This window comes from Podarcis melisellensis (assembly GCF_964234715.1).
Source record: "Podarcis melisellensis genome assembly, chromosome: 5".
Lineage (NCBI taxonomy): Eukaryota > Metazoa > Chordata > Lepidosauria > Squamata > Lacertidae > Podarcis > Podarcis melisellensis.
In genome coordinates, this window is record NC_138537.1 from 61,261,737 (window position 1) to 61,276,998 (window position 15,262).

At 41.1% G+C, this 15,262-nt stretch overlaps 1 protein-coding gene across 1 annotated transcript in view; it reads left to right on the forward strand.

The window, feature by feature from the left end:
- ADGRA1 (adhesion G protein-coupled receptor A1) overlaps window positions 1–15,262 on the forward strand; it is a 302,973-nt gene that overhangs the window by 87,195 nt on the left and 200,516 nt on the right. Inside the window, exons 3-4 of the mRNA XM_081912622.1 lie at window positions 6,136–6,207; window positions 10,328–10,399. Of these exons, the coding sequence (XP_081768748.1) occupies window positions 6,136–6,207; window positions 10,328–10,399 (144 nt within the window). The remainder of the gene's footprint in view (window positions 1–6,135; window positions 6,208–10,327; window positions 10,400–15,262) is intronic.

The window sequence follows — 15,262 nt, forward strand, 5'->3', positions numbered from 1 at the left end:
AAAGGGGAAAAAAATCCTTTATCCCCCCCAAAAAAAACACACACACTAGGTGCGTCCTATGGGCCTATGGGCCATTTTTTGGCCCAGTTTGCACAACACATTTAAACATAGTTTAAAACCAACTTTTTGTTTTATGTGAACAATCAGCAAGGTGCTGCTCAGAAGTTCCCAGGATATTCCACCCCGACTCCTAAACTTCAGTTAAACAAAAAAGCCAGAGTCTGACTTGTTATGTCATTTGATCCTGGACTTGTGGTTTGTTTTCCCCAAACCAGCCATGAGCAGTAAGCCAAGAACCCCCCCCCCACTAATGGTTTGTTTTGAGGAAACAAACCATGAACCTAGGTTTTGAACAACCTGATAAGCCAGGTTGTTTCATCTGCGGAAGTTGGGAAGGAGACGCACAGGAACCTTTAAGCTGAGACTTGTTTAATAGCCTTATTTCAATTAACTCTAAACAAAGCTGTCCCTTCCTGATGACATCATCTAACGGTACTCTTTCTATTATGATTATGACTGCCTTAAGCCCTTTTGAAATAAATGGGATATGCACAACTAAATCTGGATCCAACCAGTTATGTTTTGGTTTGTATTTTGGAAATGGATTCCCCTGCCCCTTTTAAATTGTTGGCGGCCAAACAAGATATAAATGTTCTTAATGAATGGTATAAAAATAAATAATTGTCTTCATGAGCTGATTCTCTCATGCAATGAAGGGTTTATATATATTTTGGATATATAAGGTACTCCATACGTTGCCATGGCACAAACTTCCATTTGTGTTGCTGCAGTGAAGCCTGGGAGCTGTCATGCTGACCTAGGTTGTAGGAAATTCTGGATAAATTACTGAGATTTTTCTTGGTGCTCATTTTAAATCTTTGCTTTTGTAGGCAAGTATTTTAATTACAAGGATTACTGCTAAGTAAACAAAGAACACTTGTGTTGTCTGCCCTCTGTTTTAAAGGGGTTATTAAACGGCCACAGCATTTTTTCAACTTTGTTCAAAAACTACAGCTCTGTTCCTGCCATCACCTGTTGGGGATTACTGGTATCATTTTATAAAATTAAATGGTGGTGTGTGTCTTTATTTAGAAAACAGATCCATGCTGGGCATAGGGCAAATGTTGATTAAGCAAAACAACCCCCAAAGCAGCCTAGATGAATGGAAGAAGACTGGGCAGTTGGGTATAATAACTTCACCAAATTATTTTTAAGCAAACAAACCATTGTTGGTGTACAGTAAAATGTTATTAGAACCCTGAATGCAAGTATTTTAAGGGATCAACTAATCATATCATTTGATATAAATCAGGGGCAGCCAACCTGGTGTTGAGCTACGTTTCCCATCAACTCAGACGATTGGCCATAATGGCTTGGCAGCTTGTAGTTAGATTCCAACAACTAATGTGACTAGTGACAGTATGAGAAACTCTCTTTTGTTAGGGACTTCAGACCTGATTTAAAAGTATTGCCAAGAGAGGAATAGCAACATACCAACACTGAATTGTATATGTCTGGCTTCTCATTCAAATGCGATTGCACTTACCCTGTTAGCACACCATGGATCTATGGTGAAACCTGTGCTATTCTATGATTGTGTGTGCAACTGCTGAGGCTGCAAGCATGTGTAATGCCACTAAGTTCTCATTTCTCATCTGAATTTTCAGCCTCCCAGTTCTTTTCTCTCAGAAGCTTTACACTGTTTTCCCCTCAGAGAGGCTGGAAAAGAAGGGAAGCTGTCTCAAACGCCAGAGTTACTGAAATGTTGCATATATAACTTGTCAGGAACATTTTCAGGTTGTTGTTTTTTGTTTTTTGTTTTGGAAGATTACATGAGGTAAAGCTATGGTAAGAGCGTGAAGACAGTCCAAAGTGTAAAGGAGCATAATGGAAAAGTTCTGCTAGTAAATCTTCCTAATTTATACTGCATGATATTGCGTGTCTAAAAGGTTAATGTTAAACATGAATTCAGTGTTTATTTTATATACACACTATATATCTATACAGTGGTACCTCGGGTTACATATGTTTCAGGTTACAGACTCCGCTAACCCAGAAATAATACCTCGGATTAAGAGCTTTGCTTCAGGATGAGAACAGAAATCGCGCGGCGGCCGTGGGGCAACAGAGGGAGGCCCCATTACCTAAAGTGGTGCTTCAGGTTAAGAACAGTTTCAGGTTAAGAACGGACCTCTGGAATGAATTAAGTATGTAACCAGAAGTACCACTGTATACCAGAAGTACCACTGTATACACACACACACACACACACACACACACACGCACACACATATATACACTAGTGCATTTTTAAAACTCCCTCTCTATTTATTGCAGAAATGCACAATTATACCACTGTCCATTTCATAATTGGGTTGGAAATTGCAGTCAAAACTGGACCCATTTCAAATTTGCTTGGTACTAATTTTTTTTTTATGTGTGCTTTTTCACACTGCACATTTTCACAATGCTGCTTGAGATTAGGGTGCAAGGAAAGGCAGCAGATTGTTTAAGTAAACATGTGACATTTTCTTTCATTCTGCATTCGCAATGGTGGGGATGAAACCTTCTAACTTCTCCTTCACCATTCAAGATCAGGGAGTCTATCTAGTGAACCACATGAGTTCGACATATGTGTGACATCTTATAGATGACATGAGTCCATCTGAAGCTACAGTGTTGCAGCAGAGGACAGGAGAGATGTAGGGCCCATTGGCACAGCTGAGAGATCCCATTGGCACAGCTGAGAGACCAGCAACTTTTGGCGCCTCATCCTTTGACTTTTTCCTCCGTGGCTGGTCATTAGAAGAATGTGTAACTAATAACTTGTACATGCATGACTTTCTTGGTTACCAGCTGAAGAGAAGGAGATGGACCTTTCTGTTAATTACAGATGTGATACAATTCTCTGGCAAATGGCAGGCACCGAAGTGTGATATAAGCTTAAAGAAAGAAGGAATTAATGGTGAGCAAGGCATGAGTATTTGGGGTGGGGAAGTTCATCCCATGGAAAAACAAAGTCACAATACAAGTGCATTATTTGTCCTCTGCGTTGTCAAAGATGTTTTGTGCAAAGTCCATCTAATTCTAGTAGAACAAGAAACTTAATCTTGCACAGTCACATGAAGCGAGTTGTCAACCATACTAAGTATGAGCATTGTGTGCCATTAGCAGAGCCGACTTTCCCATAGGGCTTAGTGGTGCATTGCGCCATAGCGCCAGCCTCTCAGGGGCACCCAGCGAGTGCGGGAGCTGTGTGGCTTTGCCAGCGGCTTCTTGTTTCCCTAGAATCCACTCGCCCCATGTACACACAGCGCTCCTGCATCCTGGGTGACACAATAGTTGCTCGCTGGTGGTGTTGTGAGGTTGGGTTTGTGTGTGTGCGCTTCTCTAAACTGGGCGGCTGAGTGAGCGCCTTGCACGGCAACCGTCCCCTCGTGCCCCCTATTTGGGAGCTGAGGCCTTCTTGGGGATGAGAACGAAATGAAAGGAGGCACACATGAGGCTCCTCCTCCTTTCCCTTGTGCTGCGCTCACTTTCTCAGTCACACGGCCAGCTTGCTTTTGCCCTCTTTCGCTCAGTTGCGAAAGCGCTCTCCTTCGCTCAGTTGTGTGGCCCAGGCATGCATATTACCTCCCAAGCCTCCTGTGCATGGCAGGAAGAAGAAGAGTTCGATATCCCGCTTTATCACTACCCTAAGGAGGGTCAAAGCGGCTAACATTCTCCTTTCTCTTCCTCCCCCACAACAAACACTCTGTGAGGTGAGTGAGGCTGAGAGACTTCAGAGAAGTGTGACTGGCCCAAGGTCACCCAGCAGCTGCATGTGGAGGAGCGGGGACGCGAACCCAGTTCACCAGATTACGAGTCCACTGCTCTTAACCACTACACCATGCTGGCAGGAGGGGAGCCCCGAAGAGGTGGGTGGGAACAGTTTCGACAGGGATGCTGGAGCCTCTCCCATAAGATTAAATGGGCACAATCTGACAGTGAGGAGACATTTCAGCCTTTGGAGAGACTCTAGAGCAGGCTTCCTCCAGATGTTTTTTGGCCCTCCAGATGTTTTTTGGCCTACAACTCCCATGATCCCTAACTAGCAGGACCGGTGGTCAGGAATGATGGGAATTGTAGTCTCAAAACATCTGGAGGGCCGAGTTTGAGGAAGCCTGCTCTAGAGTCACCATTCTGGAACAAAAGAAATTCAAATTAAGACTGCAATGACTGAATTAGATTACAGTAAGAGGTTCAACACAGTCGCTTGTGGATTGAGTCGAGACAAATTGGTTTTTCTCTTCAGGCCTTGTCCAAAAACAGGATTTGTTTTACTCTGACCTCTAGGTGAAAGTTGGCCCTTGACAAAATAGCTTCTTTCTCACTACAGTGGTACCTCAGGTTACATATGCTTCAGGTTACATACGCTTCAGGTTACAGACTCCGCTAACCCAGAAATAGTGCTTCAGGTTAAGAACTTGGCTTCAGGATGAGAACAGAAATCGTGCTCCAGCGGCAAGGCGGCAGCGGGAGGCCCCATTAGCTAAAGTGGTGCTTTAGGTTAAGAACAGTTTCAGGTTAAGAATGGACCTCCAGAACGAATTAAGTACTTAACCCGAGGTACCACTGTAGTTGTAAAATCACATTATGATGTGCACCTGTGTTATCTCACCTGTCCTAGGTACTTAAGACCATAATAGTGGCTTTTGTAATTGGGAAGTTACCTTTCACAAGCTGGATCTGCTTTTCCTATAACTGGGAGCTACTCAAAAGACTACACTGGCACGGTGAAGTAAAAATGTGCATGTGCAGTAGTAACTGGTGTGGTGGGGCAGAGCTGCCCTCCTGGCTCTGGCATCACTGTAGTTTACCTTGATGGCACTGGGATGGGGCAGGGCAGGCCAGAGCAGGTTGGGTACAGATACACAGAGAGACCCAGTCCAGCATTGCATCCTCAGCACTTTACTGCAGCAATGCTAGTGTTAAGAGGGCAGTTCTGCAGCACCACCACTCCAGCCACTGCTGCCTATGTGAACTAATATAATTATTTTATTTTATTTTAAATTTATTTATTTATACATACATACATACCCCATCTGGCTAGGTATTCCCAGCCATGCTCCCAACAGAATATTAAAAGCAGAATAAAATATGTAAGAAGGACTGTGGGAGAGCATATATTTGAATGTTACATGCATGTGTGCATGTCAGGGAGTAAAGTTATGTCTAGCTTTCCTGCTACATGTGCTCTCTCTCTCTCTCTCTCTCTCTCTCTCTCTCTCTCACACACACACACACACTATTATGTACAGTATGAGCATTCAAATGTGCAGCCCAGCCAGCTGAAGCCTGTACTGATGCTATGTTAGAGTGGGGTGTACCATGCAGTTTTCCTTAATGCCTTAGTTGGCCTAGTCATCTTGAAATCTGTCTTTTACAGAAGCAGAGAGAGAGAGAGAGAGAGAGAGAGAGAGAGAGAGAGAGAGAGAGAGAGGAGAAGCAACCTGCAATGGCAGATACCATTGATTCAAACACAAAGTTCAATGTTGGTAGTATGCAAGGTCATTCAGGCCAATGAAACATTTCTGCATCTGTTTCTGGAAATCAAAGGTGGAAAACCTATTTAGTTCTTCAACTCTATCCAAGTGTGTGCCTTTGTGAGTCTCCTGAGATTTGTACATCCTCTTAGTGATACATATGCTCACTTGCAGCCCAGTGTACTACTTCCTGAGCATGCAAGTGCACATAGACATCATTAAGTTGTGCGTGATCAGGAAGCAAATCAATATGTAGACTTTCTGTCATTATTTCACTGCCTTTCATGGAATATCTTAATAATGCATTTTCCCTACAGCTGGTAAAGCTGTACATTTTAATTGGGACTTTTAACTTGGGTGGTGGAAATAAACAAAAGTAAAGTTCCCCCCCCCCTCTTATCTCCCCTTCCCCTCAATTTATGTTCAGCCCCCCTCAAAATAATACCCCCAACTATATTGTTTTATTCTAATGTCCTCCCTCCTTATAATTACCTTCAATAAATCCTAAAGAATTCTCAGCCTTCACCCATCTTCTTTTTCTGCTTGTGTTTGAGACTAAAAGCTGTATGTAAACTGATAATTAATTGCTTTTGCTATTGTGTATCTCCAGAGATCTGAAGAATAACTTGATTAGTACTATTGAGCCTGGGGCCTTCTATGGACTTTCGGAACTAAAGCGTCTGTAAGTATTAATTCCATCTGAATTACCTTAGAAATTGTACTCGTATTGACATTTCTGTCCTTGGGGAATTTGGAATATGTCACCAAGCAATTATAACATGTAGGACATATGAACTACATATAGGGCTGTTTTATTCTTTTTGAGATTTTTCTTTCTACGCATGATTTGTGCTTTATCTACATGGACAAATATAAATTTGTTTCTATGATAACTCTTCTGAACTTTACGATGATTTAAAATTAACATTTAAGCTCCAAGGAGGGCTCAGTTAAGTGTAAAAATATATACATCGGTAGTTGATAGTACTTGATAATCAACATAATACTTGATAATCAACATATTAATTACCAACTATGTGATGTTTATATGCTTTATATAGTTCTTTAGCTTCCTTTTTACTAGAAATGATATAATCACTGATTTCTTGTAAAGTATGCTATATTTGGTAATTTGATTGCCCCTGATTAAAAAAATCCTTCTTCCCATCCTTTAGAGTGCAATTTAAATATGTATTTTTAAGTTACTGTGTATACATTTTTAAGTTAGTTTGATACACATTACAAATCCATCAGAACTTCTGGGCATATTGCATAGGGTAGTTGCGTCTGCCCTGTGGAACTGCTTCCTGACAGATGTCAGAGAGTTAGACAATTAGATGACTGTTTTGGGTAGCTTTTATTTTGTCCCTTTATATTTTGTTGGAAGCTGCCCAGAGTGGTTGGGGTAACCCAGTCAGATGGGTAGGGTATAAATAATTGTTGTTGTTGTTGATGATGATGATAGGAAGAAGAAAAAGTAAAAGGGCAAGCCTTAAACATTTTAATAAATAAAATATTAAAGGTTCAGGAGTCCTGTCCTATATATTTGACCACCCTAGTAGTACTGCCTATCCGTCTTAGTTTACACACTGAACTGCATATACAACTATGGAGCCATAGAATCACACAATCATAGAATTGCAGAGTTGGAAGGGACTCTGAGGGTCATCTAGTCCAACCACCTGCAATGCAGGAATCTTAGTACATGGTCTCCCATCCAATTTGAAACCATAAGAGACCCTGCTTAGCTTTGCAAATGTGCTAGCCATTTTATTGCTGCACCACTAGGAGGATAAGTATAATAGTCATTGCCTTTCCTGAATACAGTTGGGCTTTGACAGCAACACAAAAATATTGCACAGGTTTTGTACTTCAAAAATGGAGGCAATACAGCAATATATTAGTTAAAAATTAAATGCATTTCCAAACAGATCTACTTTGTGATTCTGAAAATTGGAAAGTCAGTGTATGGACAGCAATATATGTGCAGGAATTATGCACATTTCCAGATAGATCTGCTCTGTGAATCTGAATGCACTTTGAGTCATAGTAAATCTGCGAAAACGCTATGATGACAATTGAGTCTTATTGCTATGGAGATGATTGTACTCTAATAACACAACCCTGACCTCTTGTGGGGAGAATGGGGAAGCTGTATAAGCTGTGATTCAATATTGCTCAGCCACAAGCAAAAGAACTGTGAAGGCAAAGGTCACAGAGCAGAAGCTCCTGGGTTTGTAAATAACTGGAGAAAAGATGCTGCAGCAGGCGCTCTAGAGACAGAAATAAAAAATAATCACTATTCTGGGCTTTCATACAATGTGTTTCTGGTTGTTTACCAGTTTCAGACATTACTTTCAATGGAATATCTTAAAGTCAGTGAATAGCCCAATTATAATTTATTTCTAAATAATTATGAGTTTCTCCAGAAAAGAAAAGATTATTTCTGTTGCCTGATTAGGATACAGAAGATTACATTACAAGATAAATGAATGGCTTTCTTGTTGCAATTGGTGCTTGAAGGCTGCTAACTTCTTTAAGACTGTGCTTTAGTCTGTTTCCCATTCATTCATATACTTCCCACAGAGGATATAGTAAGCAGCTGAAGTTAATGTAACACAGACGTCTTGCAAGTGACATGAGGCTTTGTGAGTCAGTTGGAAAACCACAGGCTGCCAAATCTACATAAAATTAACAATTTCATTTGGAATCCTTCTCGCTGACTGACTGTACTGTGATAATTTAGTATCTGCAATGGCAGAGAAAGAGATCTTGTGGATTAACATAAAATGATGTCTACGAGGAAAAATAAATCTGAGCATAGGCCATGTGTCTGGTTGTTTTACAAGATCAATTTCATGAGTCAACATTTCTGGTATAAATATTTACAGCAAAAAAAATGAACACCAGATTTGTGTGACATGAGGTAAATTTGGTCTGAAATAATAAGGAACAGTAGAAAGGCATCCAAAAGCAGGCTAGTACAAACTGTTTCTTTTTGTTGATGTCTTGTTAAGAAAAACTGTTAAAAACCTATGCAACATATTGGGTGTGGAGATAGCACTGATGGCAGAGGTTTTGCCATCACTTTGGCAAACCAATTCACAAAGAGTAGCATAAACTTGTAGATCTTGGTTTAACTAATATGCCCATTCAGTTAAATATTTTGGGATTTGGTTCGGTTGCTAAATACCCTTTCATTTCTTTAAAAATTGAAAACGAAACACGTTCAGATTTTAGTATTGGTATCAAACTTTATTTAGATTTTAGTGTTTGATTTAGAGATTTTGCAAGCACTTTTACTTTTTTGTGGAATAATTCACAATTTTGTGTGTGTGTGTGTGTGAGAGAGAGAGAGAGGCCCCAAATCCCACAGGTGTTTTATACTATTCAGCAGATTTTTGCACAAACTCTGCAATATCAATTTCCAAATAGGTTCATTTTCAGGTCAGCTCATCTTGCATATACTTCAGTCTCATCAGGTTCAGATGGGTGGACCACATTTGTGATTAGTTCTTGTGTTGACACGCACAGCTATTACCCCCTAAATCGAGATTGTCATTGTGCTCAAACCTTCCTCTTCCTGGACTGGCTCTGACTCATAGGAACACAGAAAGTTCCCTTAAACTGGGTTAGATTGGTCTCAGTTAATAGCTACACTGAATATCTTGAGAAGAGGGATGCATATCCTGCAAGTATTCAGTGGTGCACCTTTCTACTTTGATGCCCAAATTAGCCAAATGTTCATCAGAGCCATATATAAAGTGACTGATTTGAGTTTTGGGGAGGAAGGGTGGACTGTAAGTGTTGATAAATAAGTAGATTATTTATAAACCAGCTCTGGGTTAAATTTAGTCTAAATCCCGAGATCCTATTGCTTCTATCAGTTGACCAAACTAGTATTAAAATATTTTTTAGATAAGTTGAACCATCTCTCCTAGTTCTGAAATGGGTGCCGATGAAGTTGAGCTGTGAGTGGGTTAAGGAAGAGTAGGGCAACATTTGTGTTTACAGATTAGGCACAAGATCTGTCAGACAAGGATCAAAGAACCAGGACCAAGTGCAGAATAACAGCCTGGCATAAGAATTCCAAGGCAGCAATACAGTAGGGCAAAGACAGGCAGGTATCACAATCCAGGGCAGTAACCCTTGAACCAGTGAGCCAGGGCAGTGAATTGAAACAAGAAGTAGATGCTTTCCTGCCAGGCTATTTGGACATGAGTGGCTTGCCTGCAGCGGCTGTATGAGCTATATGGTGTTGCCTTTCTCTAAGGCCTGTTCTGTCTGGTCTCCTGAGAGCCTAGAATGCTGGTGGTACAAGACATAAGGCATTAGGTGATGATTGATGGATGCTCTAGTTCAGACACACTTTTAGTTCCCTTGTTTAAGACACCCCCCCCCCCTGCATCCATCAAACCTCCTGGCTGCCCCCAGCTGTGGGTCTGGTAGTACCCATTCCTTTTGTGTGTGGATTATGATCTCTTTAACATCACTTTAAAAATTGGCATTGTGGGGGGCTGGAGTTTCTTCTTCATCCGTTTTTGAGATCTCTATGCATATGACTAATTTATGAAGAAGTCAGATTAAATACAATAACATATTTTATTGAAGTACTTGTCTGGAAAGTATTAGTTCTGTGTTTACTATATATTTTGGATAAATCTTATATTTTAGAAAACAGTTATCCTTTTTAAAATTGTATTAGCTGTCTAAAGGTTGTGTGAGGATAAAATGCTAATGAGACTATTCATGATTTTGCACTTTCCTTCGTTAATGCTATCCCCTCCCCTTTTTTTATTTAGGGATCTTTCTAATAACAGAATTGGCTGTTTAACACCTGAAATCTTTGTTGGCCTTAAAAACCTTCATAAATTGTGAGTATTGTACTTTTCAAAACTATCAAAAACACCAGCTATTGCAATTAGGAAAACCGACTCATCATTATGCCTTAAAGGAATTGTAACTTTCCTAAGAGTTTAAATTAATTTATCCAGAGTTACATGAATGGAGTTACATTCTTGGGAGCAGGCACTCTTGGGTCTCAGTTCCCCCCTTCTGAAAAATCCTGGAGTGCTGCAAGAACTACCACCTCCCTTGGAATGGGGTTATGCAGGGCTATTTTTCGGTCGAAACTCGCCAGAGCTCAGTTCCAGCAGCTCTCAGGTAGGCCCAATTGCCATTATAAGAGACCGAGAGATGCGTTCATGGTGAGTTCTGGCACCTCTTTTTCTAGAAAAATAGCACTGGTAGGGAGATGATGGTGCAGAAGTTTGCTTTAAGAAATTTGCTTCTTTCCTTCCTATGGGTGGAAGCCTCTGGTGCTTTTTCTTAGTACCATTTTTTTTACTAATTCATCTTCTTTGGCATTATTCTCTCGAACCTCATTTCTCCCTGCTGTGGTGTGTGGTGGCAGAGTTCCTAGCCCATCTGGGGGTCATTTCTACCCACACCCCCTCAGACGTTTCTGGATGGATGCTATATCACAGTGTAGCATCCCTCCCAGAGCATTGTGGGATTTAAATAAAAGACAGTGCCTATCCATGATGGGTGACAGCCATTTTTACCTGAACAGTGTAGCTGCAAGGGTGTTACACTGTGATATAGCAGCCTTCCATAAAGGAGGATCAATGGCTCTGGACCAGATTAGGAATGCTGCTGCCACTTACCACAATGACAAGTGGGGTTCAGTATGTGTGTGTGTATGCATATGTCTTTGCAGTTAAAGGGGGGACGCCTTCAGTGCGTCCAGATGTTAATGTTAAGTCCCCTGCCCTGAAGGTTATGTCTAGCCCAAGCATGGCCAAACTCGGCCCTCCAGATGTTTTGGGACTACAACTCCCATCATCCCTAGCTAACAAGACCAGTGGTCAGGGATGATGGGAATTGTAGTCCCAAAACATCTGGAGAGCCGAGTTTGGCCATGCCTGCTCTAGCCCATCCATCAAAGACTGAACTTTTCCCTTCAGATTTGTTTCCCCCTCTCTTACTCACACAGACAAACACACACCCAGCCTCCAATGAATATGATGAAAGAGTTCCAGCTGGAACATTTCGGCACAACACTAAATTAAAGCGATTGTCTGGGATGACTCCTTGACCAAGGTTTTGCCATGATGTTATGTCTGAATGATGACACTAAATCATATGTGTTGCTGCAGCCAATCAGATTAAATGACAGTGGGGCAAATGATGCTAGGGCCAGCGAGAGCAGCCGCCACCTACAAAACCCAAAGGCAGCATAAACCATTCGAAAAAAATTAATGTTTGTACGGTTTGAGTATGCTATGTTTGAAGTAGATGTTGAAAACTGTTAAGCAAAAAGTAAAACTAGAACTTGCAAAGCTCTTAGTTGTATGTAAGCAACATAAGGTGTGTGTGTGGGGGGAGGACATACTCTTTTTGATTTGAACAAGTATGTAAAAGCTTGCCTTCTGGTGTGTATGTATTACTATCTCCTAACTATTACATAGGAAATGCATGTGCAATGTGTTTTGTATAAAAGGTAACAGAATATTTAAAAACAGGAATAGAAGTTTAGGTGTTTGTGTATAGCTTGCATAAAGCAAAAACCAAGATTATGTGCAATCAGGTCAATACCATCTGTGATCTGATTATATTAACTCTAGGATATGTCAGGAAGGTCTATATTCCACCATATTACATTAATCACCAAATTGATCCACACACAACAGTTTTGCATCATGCACAGTTTTGAATCTATCCAAATAGATTTAAGCAGAATCTTCAGGGGTATGGCATGTGTTCCTTCAACAGAATTACTTTCAGTCTTTTTTCTGCATTCAAGTCTAATACTTGGTGGTGTATCTCACATACCTTGAACAATCTCATAACTGTACTATACAGTTGTTAATATTCATCTGCTGATAGTATTTTAATTTCTAGCCTTTATTGTCCTGAAAAGCATTTGAAAGATCAAAATGGTAGTAGAATTATAAAGGGATTGCCAGATTAATTGATAATTTGGAGACAAATGAGCCGTTCAGAAAAACTAATAATCTTCTCACTGGGTTACCTTCAGAGGCACTATCGCAGACTGATCAATTTTAATGAAGTAGTCAGTGTGTTGTTTGGCACTCATTTAAGTTGATTAATTGTTTGCTATGTACACATGCAGTCTCGGTACTTCTTTTCTTCTGTTTCTTTTTTATTAGTGTAAAATTCTTTTTTTCTTTTTTTACATTTACAAATAAATAAATAAATAAATAAAAGTCCTTAAAGCACAAATTATGATACCTATTTCCTTAATTTGCAAATATGGTATTACCATATATGGTTGAAAGGAAATATTAACATAGAGATAAGAATTTGTGGCTAAAGGTAAGAGGTTTATGCTAAGTGGTTGATAAGGTGCAAAAGGAGGAAATGAGGTCACTTGCTAATGAGAACCAATAGGGAAGAAGCAGGAAGTATGGGATAGGCCGGGGCCAGAGTGAAAAACCATGGGGTGCGGGTAAAGGAGTGGTGTCGTAGGCAGAGAGAAACAATTGAGCTTTAGAGATTAGATTGGGAAGCATATTAGAGTGAAGGTAGTAGGAGAAAACAACATTTTTTGTACAGGAACAATGAGAAAGTGGGTTATCCTTCATGGAGAGCACATGTTGCGGTGGGAGCAACCATGACATCCCCTGTTGCTAGGTGGGTTAGTTTGGATGGCCACAAATTTGATTGGACACCTTCAATTGTTGCTGGGGGAAATTTATTGTTGCAATTTTATTTGATTGATGGGGTTGCTATATGTGTTCCCTGTGCGCAACGTTGAGCTTTCTCTTTTTACTGCGCACATTGGATTACCCGCCTACCCTCCCTTTATTTAGGGTTTGTTCGCGCTGACCTTGCTATGCCTGTCATGGGGTCATCTGCTTTGGGGCAGGGGCCTGGTAGGAATTGTACCATTTGGCTGATTGGCTGGTGCCATTTGGGTTTTGCCTAAAAGGTAAAGGTAAAGGTACCCCTGCCCGTACGGGCCAGTCTTGACAGACTCTGGGGTTGTGCGCCCATCTCACTTAAGAGGCCAGGGGCCAGCGCTGTCCGGAGACACTTCCGGGTCACATGGCCAGTGTGACATCGCTGCTCTGGCGAGCCAGAGCTGCACACGGAAACGCCGTTTACCTTCCCGCTGGTAAGCGGTCCCTATTTATCTACTTGCACCCGGAGGTGCTTTCGAACTGCTAGGTTGGCAGGCGCTGGGACCGAGCAGCGGGAGCGCACCCCGCCGCAGGGATTCGAACCGCCGACCTTTCGATCGGCAAGTCCTAGGCACTGAGGCTTTAACCCACAGCGCCACCTGCGTCCCTGGGTTTTGCCTACTGCGTAGCAAATCGTCACAACTTGTAAGATTGCGGTTAGGCATTGGTTAATTTTTGGTTGGTGGAGGGGATGTGGTTGGCTGTGCCTGCCCCTCCAATGCTGCTGTTGCAAGTTTATTCTGTTAAAGGAATCCAAGGGCTCGCCATGCTTTTGTCTGAATCCCTGGCAAAGGGCTAGGGCCATGCAAGAGCCCCTGGGAGCATTTCGGGAGAGGTGAGAGCCTAGTGCCCAGCTTTATTCTCTCCCCAAAACTGACTTCCACAGGGATGCAGATGTCAGTTCTGTTCCTACCTCCAAGTGGGAACAGACAGTCGCTAACAAATGCCTAAGCAACCACTCACATACTGTAATTCAATAAAGTTGTGGCCAAAATCATGTCAAAAACGAAAACAAAAATGATGTGTGAACCGTGTTTTTATTCGGGGGTGTCTTGGGGGTCCTTGACATGCAATAATAATTTTAGCATATATAAATACCATCCTGTGATAATTATGTTTGTTTTGTTTATTGAAAGCAGTAGAGCATTTCCTGGTTCAGCCTGCAAAGATTTAAAGGCATTCCAATTGAATACTTCTCTCTACTGCCTCCCCTTTTCCCAGCTCCAAAGGCCAAAGGAAGGGGAAATAATTTCTAGTGGGGTAGGTGCGCTAGTCTCTTGATGTAAAAACACCAGAGTCTTGGTGCAGATCAACACATTGATTGTTGCACATGCCTTCATATACTAGAGTCCACGTCATCGGATGCATGAAGGTACTAATAATAATCTTAGCATAATTCCCACCATGAGAAAGGTTGGCCAATGACAAACTCCTAGAGGCCCATAGGAAGTTTCTCATTGGCAGAAACCAGAGCTTTTTTTTAAAGCCAGAACTCAGTTCCAATACATCTCAGGTGGGCGCCATTGCCATTCTATATACATATAATTAATTTTTATTAAATTTCCAATATGCATTCCATCCATGTTTAACATCCACTTCTAACATATACATCTTTTAGACTTCCCTCAGCCTGTCTTACAATTTTCCATATTATCACAATTACTCACATTTCTTAAATTTATATTGCGCTTTAACAATCTTAATCTCATCATATCTTTTAAGCAACATTTCTATCAATCATTTTCACAGAGCTTCTTGAAAGCCAACAAGCGTTAATTGCTCCTCACATACATTTTTGATATACTCTGTAAATTTATTCCAGTCCTCAGTGAATCTCTGCATTGGTTCTGAATTTTCCCCGTTAATTTATCCATTTCTGCGTATTCCATCAGTTTCATTCTCCATTCTTCCCTCGTCGGCATTGCAGATGGTGACAGCAGTCACGAAATTAAAAGACTCCTGCTTCTTGGGAGAAAAGCAATGACAAACCTAGACAGCATCTTAAAAAGCAGATACATAACCTTGCCAACA